This window comes from Pseudoliparis swirei, chromosome 17, assembly GCF_029220125.1.
Source record: "Pseudoliparis swirei isolate HS2019 ecotype Mariana Trench chromosome 17, NWPU_hadal_v1, whole genome shotgun sequence".
NCBI lineage: Eukaryota > Metazoa > Chordata > Actinopteri > Perciformes > Liparidae > Pseudoliparis > Pseudoliparis swirei.
Genome location: NC_079404.1, coordinates 7,994,698 through 8,020,773, shown reverse-complemented (window position 1 = coordinate 8,020,773; position 26,076 = coordinate 7,994,698). Strand labels below are relative to the sequence as shown.

The window sequence follows — 26,076 nt, the reverse complement described above, 5'->3', positions numbered from 1 at the left end:
ATAGCAATATATAGCACACAGCCTGTCAATCAAAGATGTGGCATGTATGAACGGTTTTTGTTCACATCCTGGAGGGACAGCCTAGAGAAAGCATGCAAAAAAAGGAAAACACTTACCATCATAGGCGACATGTTAAATCCTTCAGTTAGTCGGAGAGTAAGAGCACATCAGAACAGGCCACAACACGGCCACAATAACAAACTATTTCAAAGAATAGTAATAGCAGGGAGGACTCTGGTGAAAACCGAATCCTCCCTCCACACGGGTGGAGAAAACCCTGTTGGTGAAGACACATCCGGGGCTCTGGAGACTGCTGCTGGGGGCCCTGAAAGCACAGGCGATGACATTAGATTGTTACCATGTACAGTACGATTTAAAAAAGCTCCGTTTGTTAGAGTAGATCCACTTAGTCTAGTGTCGAACTTAGAGGGAGACAGATTCAACATCTCTCTCTCCAGCTCCTCCTCCATCACTGGGAGATGAAACATGAACACGAGGTGTGTGTGTGGTACATGGTCACTACAGAGCTGTATGTGTTAGCGAGCTGACCTAGAGTTCTAGATGTGGCTGCAGGGGGTGGGCCGTACTCCCCCATCACCTCCTGCCGGTCGGACACATCTCCTCCCCGCTGAAGGACAGAGCATTGGTGCTCACATGATGCTGGAGCTGAGCAGGAGACTTGTCCTGAAGCGAGGGATCGGTTTTCATCCTCATGGCCTCATCGGAGGGATCCTGCCGCAGATGACCCGATGGGCCCTTTCTGAAGGACACCGTCTTCCTGCCTGGGAAGAAGTTGGTGGTCTTCTTCATCATCTCCTGTGCACAGCAAAACACAACGCAGCGCATAGACAGAGTCCCTCACGTTAACAGTGATGAGCATTTGTAATAACTAGGTAACAGCTTCATTTATTACACAGATATAGGCAGACGGACAAAAAAAACTAAGTGTTTTCCACCTTATTATTCTTTATTCTGCTGAAGCATTGTCATAGAACTTGAACCCATCTTAAACGTGGGGAACTGTAGTAATTACCCATTCAAACTAATATTATTCATAAAGACAAGTCAATGAGTTCCTGTTGATGTTGACCACGTTACACACACAACAATATTCATTAAATACGTCCCATTCAATACTAACCGCACGGTGCTAACAACACACAGTGTTACAATGCTAACCAACACAAGTAAAGTAAACTATAGAAGCAGTTGACCAACATATACAACTGAGAACCGTTCATGAAGTAACTTCATTAACAAAATGCGGCGTACTTACGTGTAACTGTTGGTCCGAAAAAGAACTGCGAAAAGATGCTGCGCGAGCCTCAGGTGCGTGTGCTGCTGCAGGTTGTCTCTCACTCAAAGGGGAACATACGGGTCTCTTTGCCTCGTGTCCAGGGGGGAAACAGCGCCCCCAAAATCCCACGTGTGGCCAAAGTTATATCGCATCGGTAGTGATAAGAACTACCATAGAGAATGAATGGGAAAAGTTAAGGAAAGTTAAGGACTACTATACACGGCTCTGGCGCGAAGAATGGGAAAAGTTAAGGAAAGTTAAGGACTACTATACACGGCCGTGGCGCGAAAGCCCGTGGGTTCAATTCCCAGTTGGGGCATTCCTTCTTTGTGGACTTTGCATATTTTGTTAGTTAGTTAGTTTATATTTTGAGTTGGACAAACACAAATTTATTTAATTTAATGAATATCGTTATTTTATTTGAGATGTATTTGATACAAATGAGTTGGACTAACTTAATTACATTTTATTGCACTGATGTGCTAAATTTGAGTTGGAGTTGCATATAATTATTGGATGGAAAACCTGCCAACAATTTAATTGAGTTCATCCAATGAGTCATTTCTTTGAGTGTACACACTACTGCATAACACATGGAAGCTTTGCCAGATTGAGTCCAGGTCCATGTCTTCACACAGATTGTCTCCTGTAACCAGGATTGCCAGGTCTGTGTGACAAAACCAGCCCAAAACCAGCCCAATGGCCAATAAAACCAGCCCAAAAACCAGCCCAATATCAGAACTCAAAATATGCCCATGCCAAACCATATACACTGCTTTTAAAGTCCAACAGCATTGCTATCATTGCCAAATGTATGTAATATCTACAAAGTAACACCAAATGTTTAGTATGCCAGCATTAAAAGCAGTTTTCCCTAAACAGTTATTTCACCTAGGTCCTAAAATGGCCTTTTGTAATTAGATACAGTATATTATCATAAGTAAAATATAGCTCTGTGAGTGCCGTGTGTGTATGTGGGCGTGTCCATGTCCATGTCTGTACGTGCTGATCTGGAGTCAGTTTGGTAGGATTTGGGTATAAATAAATTATTTCATTTAAAATATGGATTTTTATTTAAAGATATTCATGTAATTTGCATGCAAAATAGGTCTACCCGAACCAGCGGACAAAAAATTCAATCCGCGGCAACACTTCAAAAGTAGCCCAATTCCGCGGGAAAACCGCGGACCTGGCAACACTGCCCCCTCTGATACACAGAGGAACGGAGGGGCGACGTGTCGGGTGACGTGGCGCGGAAAGAACTCGTCACACGAAACCTTCAACGTGATTTGTCAATCCGTTTGTCTGTCAACATTTTGCGAAAAAAACAACCAATGAACACTCAGTAAATCACAAAGGACCTCCCACCACACAGTTGAGGCTCATTAGCAGCCTGTCAGTCAGAGAAGACAGAGAACACGGCGCGAGGACAAATGTGCCTCAATATATAGAGAGCTGAGATTGTTCTGGAATGTTTGATGTATAACACGTGGGGATGTGTCACATGCAAACGCCTTTAAAAGGTGAATTTACATTTTTTTGTAAAATGGAGAACATGCCTCCAGCCTCCAGAGGGTGAACAGGACATATTTGAATGTCGGTCAGTTTACCAAGGCCACTGGTTCTGCTGTCGTTTAATGTTAAAAATGACAGGACCAATGGGGTCTCAAATATACTTCTTTTTCTTTACTAATCTGGATGTTTCACTGAAGAAACAATTTATCATACACAATATTAAATACCTCGCTGGCACTTTATATGTAGGAGCCTCTTTGAAAACACAGCTCTGTGTGAAGTTTGGTCTTTAAAAAGAAAAAGAAAAAACTTTTAATCGCGATTAATGAATTTCAAAATGTGCGATTAATTAGTTACATTGTGTTTAATCGATTGACAGCCCTAATATATATATATAAACATGTATATATATACATATATATATATATAATGTGTGTATTCTGTTTCATTATATATTATGTGAATTCCATTATCAATGATTCTGTTTTACACTACTATATTAGTTGGCTCCATAATTCCTGTGGGTAAATTGATGATATATCTCAACCAGATGCAATGCAGCACATTATCTACATCTAAGAGTTAATAATGAATGGAACACACATCTTGCTCATGCAGAAGGGGACACTGCTACTGTTGGACTGTATGTGGGACTGGTGCCATGTTTCCGGTCCAGCCGGCCCCTAGATGACTGACAGAAAATGCAGCCAGTCAACCAAGATGAAGCAATATTGGGTCAAACCCAGTGTCAGCCTGATAGGATGGGGCTGAAGTCAATAGGAGGACGCTCAGCTGTGAAAATAAAATAAAAACTTTAATGAGAAGTTTAATATCTGAGATAATGGCATCAACCCTGAACCAGGAGAAGGAGCCCGACAGCTCTCAGTGGAATGAAGTCATACCGGGGTCAGTTCACTCAAAGCTCTCAGAAGTGACAAAGGGTTGAGGCTCCACATTAAAGCACTGACATACTGAAAGATCACCGGGGATGCCGAGAAACCCCGCGCTGACTTTTACCGAGGAGGGACAACTGTGGGAGACATATCACATCTTGGCATGGCATCCGGGTTCCCACACTAATTTAAGACACCAACGTTAAAGATTTTTCCTGGTCGAATGCACTGATTTATAATGCACAGAGTTAAGGACAGGGCAAGGCACAACATGATCTTTGTCACGGATTCTTTTTTATCTTTTTAAAGCCATATCATTCATTTAAGAACAAAACAAATTTCAAATCCAGACATGTACATCAACCACGTACAATCTCATAAAAGAATTAATTACAGAAACACAAATAAACAGAAAATCATAGTTTTTAAAATTTCTGAATCAAGAATGGTTCCGATTTGCTATCCAGACATTATTCATGACATCTGGGATTTATTGTAACCAAACAGATGCATTCAACCAACAATAATGCTTTATTCCTGTTCATTTCCAGATGAATTCTATGATTTGTAAATTTCACGATAAGACATATATATTTATTACAAACGATTAAAAGAATAAAACAATTTAAAAAAATACATTACAGTACTTTTGAGCTTCAAAACAAACCAATCAAAATCAGACAATGCCCATCTGAGAATTGTGCACACAAAAAAAAAATTTATATATATATATACACACATATATATATACACAGTGTGTATATATATATGTGTGTATTACACACATATACATATACATATACATTAGGGCTGTGAAACGATTACAAATTGTAATCAAATTAATCACAGGTTTCTGTGGATTAATCATGATTAATCACATATTACCGATATTCTCGGAGCTCTGCGGCGCGCGAGACGGAGAGCCGAGACATGTTAACGCGACACGTAGAGACAGAAATGACATGCTGCTGGTTAGAGACGACCAACAACAGACCTATTGGAAGCTCATTCTGCGCATGCGTTAAATGCGTTAAAAACAACAACTAATTAATCCTGTAATTTAATCATAATGCGTTAACGCGTTATTTTTCACAGCACTAATATATATATATACATACACTACCATTCAAAAGTTTGGGTTCATCCAGACAATTTCGTGTCTTCCATGAAAACTCACTTTTATTTATCCAATTAATTGAAAATTGAATAGAAAATATAGTCAAGACATTGACAAGGTTAGAAATGATTAATATTTGAAGTATTAATTTTGTTCTTCAAACTTCAAGCTCAAAGGAAGGCCAGTTGTATAGCTTATATCACCAGCATAACTGTTTTCAGCTGTGCTAACATAATTGCACAAGGGTTTTCTAATCAGATATTAGTCTTCTAAGGCGATTAGCAAATGTACCATTAGAACACTGGAGTGATAGTTGATGGAAATGGGCCTCTATACACCTATGGAGATATTTCATTAGAAACCAGACGTATACATATATATATAAACATATATATATATATAATTATCACATATCTAGATGCCTATCACACATTTGAATCCCTGTAAACATCATTAGAAGATGGTAGCTCAATCCTGCAGAGGTCGACTGAAACAGGCGGAAAGAGTCCTGCATGGCACCAGAGAACATTCAGGATGACCAGGATTAATTAAGCAGATCAGTTCAGCAGTTCCATGGTTGTGATTCTCAGTACTCTCTGACCAATAGTGATTAAAGAGGAGTCCCGCATTTTCTCTACAGTGGAAGAGAAACCTGTGTAGAAAAGCTCAATGGAATCTCAAAGCTGTAGAGGTTGAAGCAGCAGCCGTTTCCATTTCTGAAAATGCTTTCAAAAACTTTGTATGAAACAAAAAGTTATCCCTAACAAGCGAGATGACTCAATGTCACCCTGTTTCCCAAAGCTTTAACCAACACCTCACATTGCAAATAAATCTTAATAGGTGAAATCATTAAAAACGGACATAAATAAATTTTTCTTTTACAACTTTACATAATGGAATTTCCATACCAACCAACCTATCTTCTATATTTCAAATTTTTGTAGATAACAATTTTATTTCTAATTTGCGCTAATAAACCAATGAATAGTACAAGAAGACGCAGAACATAACAACAAATTATGCAAATATCTCAAATGAAAACAACACCAGGAGAAAAATACCAGAAGAGGCAACTATATGGTAACAGATGCAGCCAAAGTGCAGAGTCACAGTGATTATGAAGAAGATGGGGTGGTGAGGGTCGTCTCGCCCACATTCAAGAGGCACTGAGGTGACAATTAAGTTAGGAACTTGATGAGGGGAAAAATAAGGCAATTTGTCTCTGGAAGACCAAAAAGCAACAACCTGGATAAAAAAAACTCTATTTATGTACGAATATGTTTTGGTGACTGCAAAAGTCTTTGGGTCCGAATGTTAGAGATGGGTCTTTGGGTTTGGATGCCGACAGAGGAGGGTGTGTGTAGGGGAGGCGCAATGGTAGTGCGGAGGGGGATCATTAAGGCCTAGAGGACAAGCCGAAAAGGAAGCTGCCTCTTTGGGTCCCTGGACGGATCCGCCTGCTGCTCAGTTTCCAGAGTAGAGGTCCACGGTGCTGGAGCTCAGGCCACGGCTCTCCCTTAAGTTACCGCCTGCCCGAGTCTGAGAAACCGAAGAAGACGCAACCCGGTCATGGCCTTTCCGATAACACAGCCCCAAACTGAATGCAATTGAAAACTAGAACGGGCACTCGGTAGAACGCATATCACAAGATTGGGCATTGAATTATGAATATTTTGGCATTAGTTGCATGCCAATTGGATACAAATTGACTATGGTAAAAATAAGATGTTGACCTTTTCATGACCTTGACCTTTGACCCGATCGATCCCAAAATCTAATCAAATGGTCCCCGGATAATGACCAATCATCCCACCAAATTTCATGAGATTCAAAGAAGATTTTGATCTTTTCATGACCTTGACCTTTGACCCGATCGATCCCAAAATCTAATCAAATAGTCCCCGGATAATAACCAATCATCCCACCAAATTTCATGCGATTTGATTTAATACTTTTTGACTTATGCGAATAACACGCACGCACGCATACAAATACACGGCGATCAAAACATAACCTTCCGCATTTTCAATGCGAAGGTAAAAAGGGGAAACAAATTGTTGCTCACCTGGAACGGGTCCTCACTGGTCTTGTTCAGATAATTCAAGGAAGCTGCTCGCTTCATGCTGTTAGACGAATAGCGAAACAACAATGTTCAAACGTCGTCTGAGATCAGGGCATCAGTACACAACTAGAACTCAACAGCACGGGGTGGTCCATTCCAAACTACCATGAATCTACTTGCTTACCCACAGACATGTTTTACTACTTAAACAAGAAGAATCTTGGTGTGTAAAAGCCTGCCATTCATCACAACGAAGGATTCCTTCTGCTCTTACTTGTTGCTGCGAGGTTCAGGTGGCCCGTTGCCCTGCAGCTTCTTCACCAGCAGCTCGCTGCTGCGACGCAGGACGTCCCGCAGCTTCCCCAGAGAGCCGCTGCGCTGGAGGGCTCCACTGCCGTCCTGCGGACACACACTCAGTCAACCCGTCTGCGCCGCACCGACGACAAGGAGTCAAGAGACACATCTTCTTCGCATGAGCTGTTGTGTAGGCCAGTCCTGTTACGAATGGCTGGTCCTTTTTTTTTTTTTTAAGTGTTTTACGTGAAATTATTTCAAGAGCAATTCATGAGATACTGAAATATTTATCTAGATTTATAAATGTGTGCGATATTAATGACAGTAGGACCTCAGTTTGCCCATCCATCGTCTAACATCACTCGTGTGATCGGCCTCATTGAGGTCAATTGGTTGTGCTGTGTGTTTATATTTGATCTGCAGTGATCAGCGCTTCATTGATTATTGGAAGGTCATCGGCAACTATTCCCATGATAGAATAGAATAGTTGTGTATGTATTTTTGGAAGCAAAAACAACACACGTGACTTTGTTTTAGAATTTGAAATGGTTGACCTTCGGGTGGACAAAACCGGCAATGTAAACACACTATATAAATAGTCATATTTATAGGCCGAATGTTTCAGAAATGTGTTCAGAAAACATATATTGAAAATGACACTCAAAGCGTCTACTTAATTTCTCAGTGTATAGTAATTTATCCATCCATCCATAATTTTTTAGAAAACCAAGGAACCAGTGAAGAGAGTACATGCACCACACAAACTGTGCCACCGATGTAATCATCATAATGCAGGCGTGTCGCCAGCAGGGGGCGCTGCTGGCAAATCGGATCAATCATGTTTCTGCCAAAAACAAAATGTTCCCGCACACCCACCGAAGATGAAAGCTAAAGGAATCACAGACGTCTCCATCCGATGCAGAGAAAAGACAAAACTTCACAAATGGAAACACTTTATTTGAGAATACCAACAAGTGTTGATGCAATAACCGTCACAATGCAGAATGGTAAATTTAATGCAGTCCTACTTACTGAGATAGAGCTTAAAGACCTTACCATTTATGTTCTTCCACTTAGGAAACTGAAGTCACACTATATATACGTCAAGAATATACAGTTCAATAAATAGGCATTCCACTTGCACAACAATAGTCATAATTATGTGATGAACAGTCAAATATTTTGTTCAGAGTTGCATTAGAAGTATAGGTGTACTCATTGGAAGGAATGAAGAATCAAGGTAAGTAGCATACTGAAAAGCCGTATAGTGAATGTACTTGTCGAATCTATAAATACAGCCTACAATTACACTTGAAAGGATGTTAAAGTCATTTTACATTCAGTTAGTTACACATCTGAAATAGCACGTTGATCTTAAGGAAACACTCTCATTTGAAATGTGGATGTCTTAACATGATTCACCAAAGTGACAATGTTGACTTGCAAACAACTGTGTAAGAAAAAAAGGCAACACACTCCATTAAGCTTTGTGTTCAAAAAACAGTGTCCGAAGCCAGTCTGGGCCCCGGGTCTGTGCCAACCAGAACATACACGAATACACACTAAAACTAATGTGGAATCCAGGCTTCCACTGAATAATAACACTATAGCTTCTACTCCTGCAACAACAAATAAAATGTACGTCCATTATTTTTTTGAATTGCCTGTTATTTAGCGATTTTTCAAGGCGGCCATTGTCTGTCCTCGACGCTCCGGCTGGTCTCTGCTGTCGTACCGGCTTCAAAGCATCAGCCAGCGTTACGGTGGACATATTGTACCCGCGTCGGACTGGTGTGTGAACACTCCATCAAACCAAGGACAATGGCGCCAGTGAGAGCGGCTCGAACATAATTTACCATGGCAACAACTGCTTGATGTGATCTGACCAATTTGCCGTCAACTGATGTCGCCGCTTCTGGTCGTTCACAACAGGCAATGCTCTATTTGTTGACCATCTGCTGCTATAATATTTAGCTGCAAAAATTATATTAAAACAAAAATATTAAAACAAAAATGTAAACAAAATGATAACAAATTTAAATGCAGAGGAAATATATCTATAAAAACAAAAATAGCAATGCTCTCTTCTAGTTTACAACCAGGCAGCTGACGTCATAAAGAACTGACTCTTGATTAGCATATGAAGCTATGCAGTACCGTTATTTCCAAACTGTTTCTGCAAGTGATCTCATTATTGTTAAGATAGTTAAAATCATAAAGCACACAAAGTTCAAAGAAATACCCTTCTTAAATTTTTTAAAAATATATATATACTAATACGGCTAAATACAGGCACCAAGTTGGAAGCTAGCTTGGAGGTCAACTTTCATTTATTGCAGAAACAGACTGCAAACAAATTCACAGTTAAACCAATGCAGAGCAGCTGTGAAAAGTAATCATTTAGCAACATAACGTTGTATCTGACTGTGGGTTGGTGAGACGCCTGGAGCCGAGGCAGCCATCAAAGGTGACACTGATCTTCAAACTCTTTCATCTTTTGCTTTCTTCCAATAAATTACTTCCTTGCCTGTCTTATCAAGCCAAAGATATCAACAGGCCAACTATGAAAACCCACAAATGGGTGTGCAGGTGGATTCCTCACAGGGAAAAGATTTCACCCACAATTCCTTTAAAAAATATATATAATTCTTTAAAAAAAAAAATTTAACGTGAGAGACGGAGTTGAAGCAACGGTTTCTGCTGACATGGTGGACGACAGAGTTGATGAGAGGAAAGGATAGAGGGTAAAAGGAAGAAGAAGAAAAAGAAGAGAGCACGGAGATGAGAAGACCAAACGTCCCAGCAGTTGTCTGGTGAAGAGGGGGGGGGGGGGGGGCAGAGGTGACAGCCAGCGGGGCGGGGAAGGGGCTTTCTGAGCCTCTGATGTAGGGGGCACCGGGAATGGTAGAGGAGCCGTTGGCTTTGTTGGGATAGAGAAAGCCAGAGGGAACGACAACACGCATCCTTTTTCTATTGTGTTGGGTAAGGAGAGATGGATGGAGGAATAATCTTGATGGCTTAGGCCTGATGAAAGAGAAAAAGAGAGAAAACAGACAAAAACGGTACACATTGTAAGATTAAAAGCTCTGGGTTGGGCTTCCTACGCTACACACTGGTACATCTGAACTTTATCCCCCCCTTTTGGTTTCCCATAATTTGCTGAACCGATCTGATGTTGTAGTACATATATATCCATCTATCCTGCACCAAGTTTACCATCAGAACTGCAGCTTGGGGTCCGGTTATAGTCTTTTTTCTGAATCTGTTGGAGAGTATGCTAAGAAAAAAACAATCTATAAATCCAGCAGCACAGGAAGTAGCTATTCTCTTTGAAACATGACAGCTGTCCCAGAAACTGCCCTAGTCAGCGATGCAGGAGGTTGGCGGTTGCAGTTGCTGTGACTCAGATGTGCTTTTCCTTTCCTCTTTGGGTACTGGGAAGCCTGGACTTGGCACACTGCCCTCAGCCAGTGACTGTGCACTGCAGACGTGGGACATCTGCATAGATCAGCACTGGTGGAGCCATTAAACCGATCACGTCTTTACAAACTGCCTTTTTGGAAGTCAGAAACCCTGCATTCACCTCAGGAAGATCAAATTCCAAAAAGCTGCACGCGTCTGATAAATGATGAAAACAGTCTCTTAATACTTTGACACTAGCCTCGGCTTGCACTCCTTTACCTCAGTGACTAAGTGAGCTAACTATCTGGCCCTATCTATTGTGTCACTAACCCAACCCACCCAATCATAATGTGTTGTGTGAGAGTTCAAGAGGGAGAGTACAATCCACTGAGCAAGAAAAAAAAGAAATCTGATTGACAGGCTGATTGGTTGTCATGGCACGACGAATAATAAACAAGGAATGGGGGTTAGTGACAAGTCGAAAAAGGAAAGAGAAAAAAAGGATGAAATCTGGACAACATGCAAACCAACAGGCAGCCTGTTGAAGTGTCGAGACGAGCACAGAAGCAACAGCAGGCACACGGACTGTAAATCCCATCATGCTTGAGGACGCACGCACGGACAGACTACCACTTAATCAGAACACTGCCACGAATGTGTGGCACTCAAGTTAGCCCTGTGTAATAAATGAAACAGCAGGTATTTATTTGTATGCAAGCGTGTGACACCACTGTCAGACCTTCTGAGAGCAAGGTGAAGACATGTTTGGGCAAGGCTAAGCCGTAAGGAGAGTGATATTTCTGACGAGCACGCATCACATCATCACTCAGCAGACACGACTTTACAGGCCTAATTTATTCGAAAGCGCAAATGTTCTTTTTTGGGACAAATTAGCTTGTGAAAACTATCTTTTTTATCAGTTTGTCTGCGCCCGTTTAATTTCTACTGCCGTGGTCGTGGCGGGGATAATGAAATGCTAGTGCACACCCAGCAACCCTCCGCGTGCCCTCACACGTCTCAAACGCAAACAAGGTGTACACTCGGATGAATATGCATGCCGTTGCATGTGCTGGAGTGAAGCAGTTTTGAGTAGCCGTGTTATCCATGTGAACACGTGTGTGTGTGTGTGTGTGTGTGTGTGTGTGTGTGTGTATATAGAAGCTTTCCCATTCATACAACACAACAGCAGCCAGCAAACATAAAACCCACCTTTCTACCTAATGTTACTCGGAGTGAGACCGACGCTCACGCACACACGGTCCATTAGTGTGCATGTTAAGGGGGAGCCCAGCAGGCGGGCATTGTTACATGCATGTTTTTGGAACTAAGTCGGCGCAGGGCGTGGCTGCCTTCAAGGGAAAAGGCACAGGCTCACACGGGGCATCTCTGCGGGCAAAGTCCTGCCCTCTGGTTTATCTAAGCCTCACGAGAGAGCGTCATCAGAGCTGGGACACAGCTCTCTGGCAGTGTCTATTTTAACTGCATTCACTGCCACGTTGAACAACATGTTTTCAGCACTCGCCTCCTTTAATAACGAGGGCAAGGGTTTAGAAGTCCAATGGGACTGAAGCCCTGGTGCGAACTGAAACCACCGATTGTTCAGTCACAGCCAGCGTGGACATTATAATCAACCAATAAAAACAGCAGAATAAAGAGTTACGTATCATCCGCCCAGTTTACTGCGCGGAGGGATGAGCATCAAGGCTATTGGGAATCATGTCAATTGTATTAAATAGTAAAAACAAGAGACATCCTCCCAATATGGATTTCGACAGGCTGCATCTCTGCAAGTCACACAAAAGAAAATAAATATTTCATATGTTGCCCGGGGAGCCACAGAATGAGCTTGTGCCTTTTCATCCCCTCCTCTTCTTTTTGTTACCGCTCCACTTGTGCAGAAGCATTGCCTGCATAACATCCACTTGTTAAAACGAGACACTGGAACTACATTGTCAAGCAATAGACAACGAAAAAACATGAACTTCTAGTCTAAAGCAAACACAAGATGCGGTCAAAAACAATAGGTCAGCATGCCGAGACACTCAATCAGCGTTACATAGTTTTTTTTTTAAGGTTGACCTCATGAGAAGAACAAGACACATCTACAAGGCGTCGATGGACTGGTACAGATACAGCTGACTGAGGCCAGACAAATAACTGGAAATGAGCAGCTATTCCACTGATTAGGCCTCAAAATCCTTTTTGTAAAAAAGCTGATGGACCAACTTGGCCTTATATCTCATAAATCTAACAACTACTTCTGATTATGTGCAACACTGACATCATGAAATAGGTCCTGAAGGAATGACTCATTTGTGTTAGTTTGCTCACAGTGAGCAGAGGGCTTCCTGACCAGCTCCGATCATTTAGCTTTAGGAGACAGAAGAGTCCTCTTCCTGTTCAATACAGAACTCCTTTTACAAATCACAAATCTAAAAAGACAGGATAACTCTTGTCCTTTCCCCCTTTTCAAGCCACCACTCTGTACCAGTCCACACTCTCACCTGTGTCATCATGAATGCCACCTTGTTCTTCTGGTGAGGTCACCGGCCGTGTTGACTCAACTAGAGTGGATTTGTACTCACCCCATTCCACGCCACGCCCATACTCACTTCCTCGCCGGTTTCGGAGCCGCTCTCATACTTAACGCTGCTCAGGCTGTCACGGCTCCGACGCCTGTCGCCATCCGTATCCTTCAAGATCTCCACCACACGAGTCTGGTGGATGGGGTCAATGCCCTGGTGAGAATAACGCACAGGAACGACAAACAAACGCACGTCCTGTAGTTAGATTAAGCTCAAAGGCAGATGTATCATTGATAATGGTGGTATTAAAAGGAGAAGTTATGTTTTCTGTCTCTTTTAATGCATTCACGGGCACGCAAGAGTCAAGCGGACATATTAAATGTCTGTGAGATGGGAGGGATGTTAGGGGAGAGAGTTGGAGGGCTGTGGTGGTGGTAGTGGGTGGTGGGCTATTAGTTAGAGACAAACGACTTACTGTGTTGCTCTGGATCCATAGCATTGCAGAGAAAGGGAAAGAAATATAATGAGATTTGGGGGGGGGGGGCATATTTAGGATTTTACAAAAACAAAACTGGAGCTGATCAATTATCTGCATGCAAAAACTTAAAAGGAAAACAAAAATCCAGTTTACCTGCTTGCGAGACCTCACGGCGCACTCCTCCAGGGTCTCGGCTGCCTCGAGCTTGCCCTGCCGGCGGTACAGGGCTCCCAGGTTCCTCAGGGTGGTGTTCACTGTTGGGCTGCACACAGAGACAGGCAAACCAAGATATTTACATAGAGGTCAATTAATCACAGAAAATAAAAAAAACTTCAGGTTGCCGTAAACTACTTAAAAAAACTAAAGATGATTTAGTCACATTCAGTAACGTGACTCGTCTCTTGCCTTCAGCATGTGTCTTTTATTCATGACTAAGTTGTAAAAACAGGCTCATCACGCTCACCTATTGACTTTGCAGGCCTTGTACCAGCCTCCGTATTCTCCGTATGGGGTGGTGTCTCGGTGCTTGCCCTGGAAGTAAATAAAGGAGAAGAGGAAGAGGCGAGAACGTGAAGGGGAGCGAGTGGTTTAAACTGGATCGGCAGCATTCTTTTTCTGTTTACAAATATCATTGGCCGACACAGGCTTATTGTGTGTGTGTGTGTGTGCGCGTGTGCGTGAGAGAGATAAGGAAATCAACTGCATTTCCCTTTCCAAGAAATTAAATAAGCAGAGATATCTTTAACAAGTCACAATCTTCCATTTCTCAGGTTTCCTTCATTTTAAGATTTTCTCCGCTCCTTGATCAAGGGGTTGATCACACTACGCCCTCCTCACCTTGCTCTCCTCTCGCTCCTCTGCATGCATCCAGATGGGCTTGTTTTCAGCTGCAGACAAACAGACAGGAGAGGTGGTCTACACAACAGGACTGGGAAACAGCTGAACAGGTTGACCTCAGGGTGTTAAGATGGGAGCCACTAGGAACGACTGATGACGCAGGCTGAGCGAGCTATAATAACGCCACAGACCAGGAGAGTGACATCAGCCACTCAGGGCTGCAGTTTGTTTATTAGTCGGTCAATTATATTTTTCATAGTGGGACAATCTTGTTTTTAGATCGTTTCGTTGGCTACTACAAGAAGACACTGGTGAACTGGCACAGACAGTTTTGACCCGGAGTTTTAATACTAAATATTGAATACAGTTTGATTGTAAAAGACAGTGGTTAATAAGATAAAGCTTGAGTCATAGAAATGCATTGCTGAGCGTATTTAGAAATACTGCGAGTACTTTGTTTCACATTTTATTTCTAAACACTTATTTTTTTATTCTTAGGAAAATAAATAAATGGGTCAATATATGTCAATACAGAATATACAATGCATCATTAAAAAAATATATAAATCCCGAGTGAAAAAAGATGAAACTAGTGATGGTATATAAACAATGATCGACCATTTTCCGAAAACAAAGATTTACAAGTAACCATTATTATGTATTCATGCAATAGAATAATTAAATATGCATTGAAAACAAACATGGCACTTATAACTACAGATATAAAAGTTATTCAACACCATTCACATCAAATATCAACCATTGTGTTTTTTGTCTTCATCATTCCCCGCAACACAAAGTGTTGCTGCTTAATGCTGCACTGCTGCTTCTCTTAACAGATTTTCAAAAGATATGCGAGCAATTGTCACGTTAAATGGCACATGAAAAATAAACGGGAGATGCTTTTGGCATACAAAGCACCAGAGCAGCACATTGTCCCTTTCATTACTTTTTTTCAAAGCAGTTAATCTATCTCTGGCGGAAGGACCACAAGAAGCTCAACTTAAAATTGAAAGAGAAGAACATTGCAAGATCTTTCAGACAAGTAAACTCTTTATTCTTGAAAAAGTTTGTTTCAAGTCTTTGTGTCCTCTGAATGGAGAAGGTTGGCACCCTGCTTTGATCATCGTCCACTTTTTAAACATCTGTCCATCACTTACTCTGCTGATGTGGGTCAAACAGTAGATGCAACATCAGACAATGGTGGAGGAAATATCAAAAATAAAAATAATCTAATCTGTGTATTATGAGGGGAAGTTTGATGTGACCCACCACCATGTCTTGAGGGATAAATGTGTATTTATTGGGTTTATAGGTTGAGTGAAAACAAGATAATCAACCACAGCAATACCAAATAACCTTTCAAACACACACCGCAATTTACTTTAAGCTACGCTACGAGGCCTTACCATCTACGGATCCAAACGCTTTCTCGTGAGCACGAGTCAGAATCTCTTTGTACAGAATCTCAGCCTCCTTATATTTCCCTTGTTTGAGAAAGCAGGACGCCTGAAGAAAAAAAGAAGAGAAAGCACATTTAGCATTGGATTACATGAGCCTACTGAATCCCATTGTACCACATTGATGATGATGAAGATGATGGAGAAGTATAATGGAAAAAGTAAGGGGGGCAGAGGCAAGCCAGGAGAGAAACAAGAAGCAGATGAAGCAAGGCAGTAGACAAAAAGACTAGTGTCTTGGTGCCTAATTAGCAAAGCAAAGTTGCTCTATAAAACACCCCTTAAGATGTGGTGAATACATGTCATATTCAGCTGCCTTTCATAACTGTTTCAGAAAAGCATGTGGGCTCCATTTGTAAAGTCAGGGACAGTGTAAACCTGAAAAACATCAGTTGAATGCGATGAAGTTTGACAAGAGTGATTCTGTTACAAAAAAAACGACACTCTGCTTGCATATTCACAGATATGTACATTCACAGCTCAAGCGGGACTGTAATTATTGTTCAAACAAAAAGCATGGCATAACATTTGAAAGGGAGACGGACAGAGATGCACATTAAAAGCGGATGTGGCAGTGTCAACGTGTGTCTCACCAGGTTGTTCTTGGTTTTGGCCACATTGGCATCATCTGGGCCCAGCCTGCTCTCGTAGATCTCCAGTGCGCGGCAGTAGTAGTACTCCACCTCCTCATACTTGCCCTGGTTCTGGCAAAGCAGAGCCAGGTTGTTCAGCTGTTTGGCCACATCTGGGTGGTCCTTCCCCAGGACCTGAGGGGAAAACAAGAGGCAAATGTTCTCAGTTTGTCCCCTGACTAGTTTGCTCTTAGCATCCGTCGCTGCCGTCACCGGGAAGCACGGCTGTCCGCTGCAGATGCTCAGGAGATCTAATCAAAGGCTGGCCAATCAATAGACAGGGTACAGAATAGTGCTTTCAGGCAAAGAGAGACTCTTAGTACACAGCTGGGCTCTGTTATGTATCCCATCTATCTCCTGCGTCACTCCCCAATGCCTGCTATCTAATTTCAGCTGTGTTCTCAATTAAACTCCTTCAACACGGTCATTGTCCCCCAGCGGCAACTTCACAGAAACTCTGAGAAGATCATTTGCTCTTCTCCCTATTTATAGTCCTTGGTGTAACAGTAGCTCCAGCTGACATTTTGTAAATATTATCACTGTTAATTTCTTTATGACAATGAGCTAATTGTTCACTGGTTGAGGTTTGAGGTCTACAGCAGGGGTCCCCAACCCCCGGGCCGCGGAAAAAAAGTGAATAAATAAAGTTTAAAATTTTTTTTTTTAATCAGTCGGAAAAATATATTATTTTGAAAAAGGACCGGATGCACCCGTGTGTACGTCTGAATCGCGTTCAGGAGTCTTAAAGTTCGGGTTTATCGCTGCAGGCGAGTCTCACGCGCCGAACCCTCTGCTGGCGGCACATTTCAGTGACAAAGAATCTTAAAACATATTCAACCTGCTCAATGAATTCTGTCACTTCAGGGAAATGACAACTGTTTTCAAGTTGGCCGATAAAGTCGCTGCTGTGTGGGCGAGTGAACAGCGGAATATTCTACATGTGTCAGACGTTGACCGGGTGGAAGAGGCTTTTAAAAGAGTTTGAGCGGTACTCCAACCACAAAAGACCCGACTGCAAAAGAATAGACCTGCAACCCATTTGTAAACAAACCCACCCGGTGAATCGAGCCCGTCCGAGCTAGAAGAAAATGTGTTGGAGATGCAAATGACGGTGGCCTTAAGGGACATTTCACACAACAACTCTGCCGGTGTTCTAATGACAGCGACCAGAACTCGGTTAGGAGCAGCGTACCAAACACACGTCTGTGTCGCCGTCTCCATTAGCGGCTCGTTGCAGGTAAACAAGCGCACGGCTCACACTAATTCGGCGTAATGATGAGTTGTAGTTTTGGCACTTTATGCCCTTCGTATAATTGTATGACGTCATATTTATTACATCATTTATATTGCCGGTCCGTGAAAATAATTTCTGACACGGAACCGGTCCGTGGCTCAAAAAAGGTTAGGGACCGCTGGTCTACAGCACTGCTGTGGACAACTCGATGTGATCCAGGGATGTGTCTTACCTTTTCTCTGATCTCCAGAGCCCTCTTACACAGAGGCTCTGCCTCCTTGTACTTCCCTCTCTTTCCATACAGCACAGCCAAGTTGTTCAGTGTCGCAGCGACCTGTACATTTAAAAAGAGAGAAAACCTGATGACGGCCACTTCCTTTACTTTCATACCGGCAGCTTAGCTTCACAATAACATACTTTTAATTACTGCTGTCTAATGACTTGCCACAGTCCTAATCATGTTTTTTGTTTGTTTTTTTAAAGCTCAAAGCCATCTGGATTACAGAGGATTGTTGTACCCAGTCTCTGAGTCTCATTATTCCGTGTCCAACATCAGAGTGAGTGAAAAGAGTAACAATATGAGACTGAAAACCCCAGAGAGCTGCAGCGACTAGCAACTTTAATAGCTTCCTTCAGGCTTTACAAGGTGTTTCCAGGCCACAGTGTAAATAGATTCATACAAATCGGTTCACAAAGGCAGTGAAATATGTAGCATAGTTGAATGCTGTTGTATTGTGACTGCGAGGCCTTTGTGGTTTGGTTCATTCTGGATGTACAGTATGTACATACATTCAGGAGCTTTTATTAATTAGTTTAAAGCCTGCGGGCACATAATACATTTTATTGTGAAAAAAAAAATCCAATTAGACCGAGAAGAACGGTAACTACAGTAAACTTTGTGGTTGTTGCCTCCCGAAGACTACCGATTATTTTTGTCCATCTAAAAATAATTATGGCCAAATGAAGATATGGTTGTCATGAAAATGGTGGAGTCTTACAGCGGGGTGGTCTTTGCCCAGGGTTTTCTCACGGATGGACAGAGCATCGTTGAGCAGATGGGCGGCCTCTTTGTATTTGTTTTGATCTCTGCACAAGTGAGAGGGCGAGACAGGACAGCGTGATGAGACTAAACATTTATCACTCTTAGAAAAAAAAAGAAAAAGGGGGCAACATGACGAGCAAAACAAGAATAATAGTAGTAAAACAAGCAAAAGCTCCCCCATGGAAAACATGTCTGACCTATAGACCAAGGCCAGGATGTTGAGCATGGTGGCCACGTCAGGGTGGTCGTGTCCAGAGGTCTTCTCCAAGTCCTCCAAAGCCTGCTTGCAGAGGGGGACGGCCACCTCGTACCTGCCCTGCGAGGCATACTGGATCACCAGGTTGTGCAGGGTTCTCAGGCGTGCTGGGATCTCGTAGCCTCCCTGCTGGGCTGCAGCCACGGCCGCACTGTTGTGTTGGTGCTGCACTGTGGGGTACGGAGGCCACACGGAGAGGGCAAAAAGTTAAGCATCGTGTTCAAAGGGTCAAACCAATACACAATTATATTGCCAACTGCATTTCATGCAAACAATGATGTGGTTTCAAAGAACAATAGGATTATGGGGATACTTCAATTAGTATTTAATAGGATGACACAACATTGTCCACCCAAGTCTCCTGGATAGTTAGGTTAATTTACTCAGATGGGATGTGATGCCAGTTAATCGGGCTGCTAGGTGAAATAATATTAAACCAAAGGTCGCTGGATTTTTCTCATCTGGTGGGATTATAGCTAAACTTGCTGCTGAGCTCTTTCAACAAGAGTTATGCACATTATCGAAAAGGAGAACTTGGATGTTGAACATCCACTATGTAGGACTATGGAACAAAAATATTGTGCATCCTGCTGGGGAAAACTCTATCGTTTACTAATTGAGCAATTGTCATCTGAACTACATCACACTTGGCGCGTGTATTGCTGGACACCTAAGGACGTCCCTTGCTAAATTTGGTGCGATTTGGAGAGTCAATACTAATAATCTTTAAGTATACAGGCGAACAGTACTCTGTGCTGCAGAGGGAACGAGGCTCTGCACCAGTAATGTCCAGTAATCCTTTGTTTTAATACGATACATTTCTCTCAAAAATCACATTTAGGAACCGTTCCTTTATCGTAGAAAAGCTATGTTATCAGGTTTCAGTCATAATGTCGGGCTGAATACTATCCGTTCCTACTTCCTTGGCCATGCTCCTCCTCATCATTCGGGAAGAGGTCATCCAGGGAGTCCTTCGGTGTTTCCCGATCCTTCTCCTCCTGCTGAGAGGATAAAACAAACCTGCCAGTCAGAACCTCTAACAGACAGCTGTTATGTCATTTTTATATCTCTAATACATAAAATAACGCCATCAAGTCCAACTGAAATTAAATAGCGTTTTGGCCTACTACATATCAGCTGTCAATCACACACACACACACACACACACACACACACACACGCACACACACATCTTTTTCCGATAAAGCCATAACGTCAGCATTCTATTGTTAACAGTTATCTCAGAAGGACTTTAACACCAGTAGCCTGCTGAAAGCTGTAAAATGGAGGAAGAAAAACCAATAAGAATCCTTTGGGGTATTGGCAGGATTATTTCCTGCCATAAGCAGTAACTGGACACAGGCTATTAGAGACTTTCTTTTGGGACTAAAAATAACATCAGAATAAGCACCATTTGATCAATAAGGACCTGATCAGAAAGCCTCAATCCTAGATGACCATGCAGCTGTGTGTTTTTTCTCCAAAAAAAATAGATTAGCCTTTGCAATCGTTAGTACTTACAGTGGGTGAGACGTCCTCATCATATTTTTTTAGCTGATTCATGAACTCCAGGTGCTTCTTCTCCTCCTCCAGCTGGGCCACGTTCTGCTCACTCTTCTGCAGCTTCTGCTGGGTGTTGGCCAGCTCGTCCCGCAGCCACTGGTTTTCCTGGCAGAGCCTCCTCACCTGAGCACGCAGCTTCTGCTTCTCTGACTCCACCGCGTTCAGGTGGTTGGACAGGGCCATCATCACCTGGGATGGAGACAGCATTCAGGAGCAATGACACTTGACCGGGTCAGAGCATTTGCAGCGGGAAAGCAGAAAACAAACGTGGGGGCTGACTCATGATCACCACATAAGCTCAGTATAGAATGAGGAAGCAGAAGTACACATTTTCTTTGTAGCTCATATCATCCAAATGACAAACTATATCTACTCATTCAGTCATCATACCTCTGCCATCCTGTCTTACCTGTGCTTCTCCCAGGCCCAGTTCAATCATCTCCACTGACTTGCGGAGCAGGTTGGACTTCTCGTGCACCAGGTTCGCCTCTTCGTCCTTCTTTAGGCACTTGATGGTCTCCAGGAGGCTGTGGAGGATGGAGTTGTGCTCGTTCTTCAGGGCCTCGAGACCCTGGATCACCAGCTTCGTGTTAGAGATGATCTCCTCCTGAGAGAGCTTCTCGAGCTTCTCTTCCCGTGGATACACCATGATGGACATCTTCAATGAAGCTTAGGAAAACCTGTACAAATAAAAGAGGAAACCAGCTGTTAGAACAGCAGCAGCTCCCACGGACATTTTCGTAACTGTCTTCCAAAGATACAGCTGTGCTAGTTTCACACTGAAATTCACCATACAGAACTTGAGCCCTTGACTGAAGTGTAGCCGATCTCAAGGTCTGACGGCATAGAGCCCTGCCCTTGATGCAGACAGACCCCACAGTAACGTTTGTGCTCGGCTAATAAATTCATAGCATGCCGTGCGCAACATGACAGCCATAAAAGGCAATAAAGGAAATAAACTCATGTTTTATCACTGAGGGGGAGATTAGGGATTCAAACTTCATGAGCGAGGAAGGTCAGCATTTCTTTGAGCTCCTAATAAAAATTCAGAATGTATGTTTGTTAAATGAAATGCATGAACTCTGCTCCAAACAAGTCTTTTGAATTACTCAGCTGCGATGGTTGCTTGAATGAACACAGACAAAGCAAAGACGTGCGTGATGTCTCTACTTTATTCATAGCCGAGTGCCACAGGGACTTATTATTGTGATTGACCGACTGTTAAGTTTGTGGCACCTATAATAAGCTCTAGTTGGAAGAAAACAGAGGGCACACAGATGCTGCAGTGTGGGTGTCTTCTGCTGCCAGCACTTTGTACAAACGGAGGGCCAGCCGGCTGCATGGCTGGCTAAAGAGTTGAGGAGAGGATGACTTACAAAAGCCTCAGTATGATGCTTAGCAGCTGGCCGAGTCACCAACGTCAATAGTAGTATTCTGAAGAAATGTCAGCCCTTTGGTGAGCGCATGGAACATGTGCCATTTCCTCCCAACCAGTCTATGGATAACCGATGACTCATTGAGCCATGTAGCTGTTGGCTACATTGTGCAAATGTCAGTGCAAAACGAAAACGTGGCCCTGCCCTTCAGACAAAGGTCCAGGCAATGTTGAGTTAGTGCACTTTATTTTAGCAGCAGTGAGGATAAGAGGTTATGGATAAGAGGGGCTCTCAGTTATACACACCAGCTGAGAGCCATCTGCCAAGAGAAAAAGAATATCATCCACTATTCGTGAGCCACTCCCTGCTTTGCCACTTGTATTTAATCAATTGTCGATTAAAAGCAGATAATGGAGGAAATACAAAGATCAACGAAAGCCGTAAACAACTGCAATAAATAGATACTTGCTTTGTAATGCGGCAACAGAAGAGACACTGTTAATCATGTGACCTGGAAATAACGTAGACGCAAACCCCTTTGAAAAGATTTTCCATCAATATTCAGCAGTGGAGGACACACACACACAAACACACACGCACGCTATTTATGTTGGTCAACTAATGACCAACTGGATGTCAGTCAGCCTGAGGAAATGAGCGTCAATCAGAATGACACTGGAGCATTCGTAGCACCAGCTGGAGGCTCAGGATGTGCAAAAGACGATAATAAGTGTCACGGTACGATAACACTATGGAGTGGGTGGCAGGACATTGAGAAGACACATCTGCTGACGGGTGAAAACCTGTCAGCAGATGGGAAACACTGCTCAGGATCATGAACCCGCTTATTTAAATCCATTGAAGAATTCAAAAAAATCCATAATGTTCGAAAGGAAATTAGTTGATTTGTTTCCTCTTATCCTGCAAAAGATTTTCTGTTAAATTCCTGAAGCCTCTGTGTGGAGAAGGCAAACGTGATGAGGGAAGTTAACCTGATGCAAAGAACATCCCATCTCCTTTAAGCCATTAAAAAGCTGAGCTATTTATATTAAAACAATTATTCCTACACGAACATCTCTTCATTCGCATGGTCAAAGAGTTGCCTGTCCGGAATAACATTTGATTTATGTGGCATTTTGAGCAATATGCTTTATGCTCGATGTCATCTCACAAAAAGGGGTGACCCTCACAGTAAAATCACGGCAGGGCAGAGATTATAAAACCAGAACTCTGCATGAAGAAATGAGGAGAAGTTTATTTTGCCATGGGAGCCTAAAGTACTTTCCCCTCCTGATAAGCGCTGGTGTCAAAGCTTTTACCTGCTTAGAACAAGATATGAAATGATATTTGAAAGATCAAGCATATTCACAGATCACACAGCGTGTAAAGCTGAACAGTTACTCTCGAGTCTCAGCAGTTAAATGCCTATGTGGATGAAAGGCCTGACTAGCCAAGTGTACACAGAAGCTAACAAAGAGAGGAAGTCCTTTCATGTCAGTCAGGGGAGAAACTTGCCGCTTTGCCTTGATAAAATACACAAAACACCTGTATCGAGGACTTTTGTTTTCCTCAGACAACTGAAGTTAATATGTTCCAAGCCTTTAAAGAGGTGTGAGAGTCCAACAGGACCATTGTTTTCCTTTACAAAGACGCCCTTGAATTAATCTTTAACTTTTACTTTTTTGTGTTACATACAAATTACGTGCAGTAAAATAGGAATTACAGCATCAAATGTTCATATGAAATACAATTCACAGGGTCGAGTATATGACTTATCATACTGCCGACATGTATTACAATGCTTTCGGGACAAGACAATAAAAATGCAGTCACACAACATGTTCTTGTCACACATTACACAATAGTACAGCATATATTCATTGAATTTGGGCTTTTATTGAAATGCTATAGGAATCATCATAATCAAGTCTTATTTAAAACGCCTAATAGTAGCGGGTTAGGTAGCTAGTAAAAAGAAATAGGACCATTATAGTGAACGACGTATTCAAAGCAAAGAGGTCGAGGCTTTTATCATTGGGAAAAAGGATGGGAAACAACTGGCAACATATGAACGAAATGGCAAATTACACTCAGAGAATGTTAACATCCATTACAAAACCCACTAAATACATACTAAAGTCTAAAGAAATCAATAATCAGTAATGCTAGCATGTTTTCAACCGTTCCAGCTTCCTGGGCCAGAAAACCAACCTCGGTTTCAGTGGCAGATCAAAGCCTAATACTTTGGAACGGTGAACAGCTGATGAAATAATGACTCCTCCTGCAGCAATAGCGCGACACGCTGGCAAAGTGCATCACAAAAATCCCGGATGATGGTGACCTTCCCAGTGCTTCGTCAGAACAACCAACATCAGCTCAGGGCGCACATCAAGAGAGGGCCCCGCCCTTGGGAGGAGAGCAGAGGAGTGTGGAGATGCAGGTTGGGTGGGGGAGGGAGCCATTCTAATCTTAAATCCTCTATACTCAGACACAAAGAAAGAGTTCTAATGGGGATGGACTCAATGACAATATTTTCAGGCACTATTTACATGCCACCAAGGATGAGGGCACAATCTGTAGCCCAGAGGACAAGGCAAAAACCCTAGAGAAGCTTATAAAAAAACACAGTTCTGAGTTTACAGGACAATTTGTGAACTCCGTATCGAACGATTTATTTCCCTGCTAGCGATTGTAATCTGGGCCATCTACCTGATGAGTTTGTCCATCCAGAGCTCCACTCATCATTACTCTTCATCTCCAGAGAAGCCTCAAGCTTCATTATCACAACCATCATCACTCAGACCCCCATTTCTTCTTTCTCCTTACAGTCATTCCAGTGGATTGTGTTTTTGCACACTGATCTCTCAAAGAGAGGACTAACTGAATATCCCTTACTTGTGCACATAGAATCTTATTGATTTTAGGGCGGGATAAAAACTCTTATTAGGCTGCCATTTTCTTTTCTTCTTTTTAAATTGCATGGCTGACACCAAGGTGTAAACATTTGTCATACAACCTCACTGAAAAATAAATTTAAAAAGCTGCAAAATACACACAAAAAATATTGCACAGGCGATGGAAACAAAGCCTTGAGGAGAGGGTGCGGTGCTTGTTGGCATTAAAACACGATCATACAAATGGAAAAAGGGGCAGACTGCAGTTGGTGCATCAACAAGCCAGCAGTTGATGTCCGTCCGATCTCTATTTAGACGCATTTCCTGTCTCCTAGAGGAAGTCTGATACCATCAAATCAATTTATCTTCCTCCGTTTCCTCAACAACAACAAAACAGCAATCCAACAAAATCCGTTCGAATCACCATCAGACACAAAGGAGAGACAACCATCCAGGAGGGTGTGGCGTGGTCTGGGTCCCAGTCATCATCCGACACCAGCTGCCACGGGGGCTGTTTCCCCATCACTGGTCGTCCGAAATAGATTTAACATCATCGTTGTAGTTCGTCGTTAATGACTCTACATAACCGACTCGTGCTTGGAACACAATCACAGAGTCTTCTGAACATAAAAACAACGGATTAGATGGTCCGTCATTTGACTTGATCGCGACTCGTTCAATTCAGTTTGTTGTGACTTTCGCAGCTCTCAGCGGGGCTGTGCTTTTCTACAGGGATCCATGTGAATAATAACAGCACGTTTAGCCAATAATTTCATTAACTAGAGTTGCCATAATCCTTTCTGGACATCTTAACCTCATAGTGAAGCATATTTTTAAATGTTGTTCACAATTAGAGCTCCGGTTAGCGACTAGCTCGCTTCAGCTAACCAGCTAGCGTCACCACTCCCTAGTCTCCGAGTTCACCCTGTTCAAACCGCTAAACTGATCATTTATATTCACAGTAATTAAAATATATACCACTAAAAAAACACAGCAATGTACAGACATATCATAATTATAATTGCAGTTCGTGAACATATAACGTTTGCTATCACTTACCGAGAACTAGGTCTGACGGGTAGCTCAGCCCCTTTAAACCCAAAATGTCTCCAGTGTAGCAAGATTCTCCCAGCAGCCTTTGCGGCTGAGTTTAATTAGAGTGACGTCATGTTTTGTTTTCGACACTGACAGCGCTCTCT

The 26,076-nt window shown here is 42.4% G+C and overlaps 1 protein-coding gene across 4 annotated transcripts; it reads right to left on the bottom strand.

Annotated features, from left to right (window-relative positions):
- Positions 1-3,979: 3,979 nt before the first annotated feature.
- Positions 3,980-25,999, bottom strand: klc1b (kinesin light chain 1b). Of its 4 annotated transcripts, none has more exons than XM_056434995.1 (16): positions 25,937-25,999; positions 21,017-21,287; positions 20,566-20,796; positions 19,964-20,045; positions 18,986-19,214; positions 18,745-18,832; positions 17,979-18,080; positions 16,474-16,647; positions 15,830-15,929; positions 14,421-14,470; positions 14,047-14,114; positions 13,737-13,845; positions 13,166-13,318; positions 7,159-7,283; positions 6,888-6,945; positions 3,980-6,361 (listed from the first exon to the last, which is right to left on the bottom strand). In XM_056434995.1, the coding sequence occupies exons 2-16, from the start codon at positions 21,263-21,265 to the stop codon at positions 6,287-6,289; spliced, it is 1,893 nt and encodes a 630-aa protein (XP_056290970.1). In that variant the 5' UTR covers positions 21,266-21,287; positions 25,937-25,999; the 3' UTR covers positions 3,980-6,286. The 4 variants fall into 4 exon arrangements, with proteins under 4 accessions (XP_056290970.1, XP_056290971.1, XP_056290972.1 ...); XM_056434996.1 differs by having other exon boundaries at positions 13,193-13,318; XM_056434997.1 differs by lacking the exons at positions 3,980-6,361; positions 6,888-6,945; positions 7,159-7,283 and adding an exon at positions 8,115-10,202.
- Between the last annotated feature and the right edge of the window lie 77 nt (positions 26,000-26,076).

Bases quoted from the DNA above. Each gene is read 5' to 3' on its own strand.
- klc1b (XM_056434995.1), bottom strand. From the start codon at position 21,265: ATGTCCATCATGGTGTATCCACGGGAAGAGAAGCTCGAGAAGCTCTCT. The intron at 15,930-16,473 runs GTGAGACACACG...TTTTTTCTTCAG, and splicing joins CCAAAACCAAGAACAACCTG to GCGTCCTGCTTTCTCAAACA. The intron at 14,115-14,420 runs GTGAGGAGGGCG...ATTTACTTCCAG, and splicing joins AGGAGCGAGAGGAGAGCAAG to GGCAAGCACCGAGACACCAC.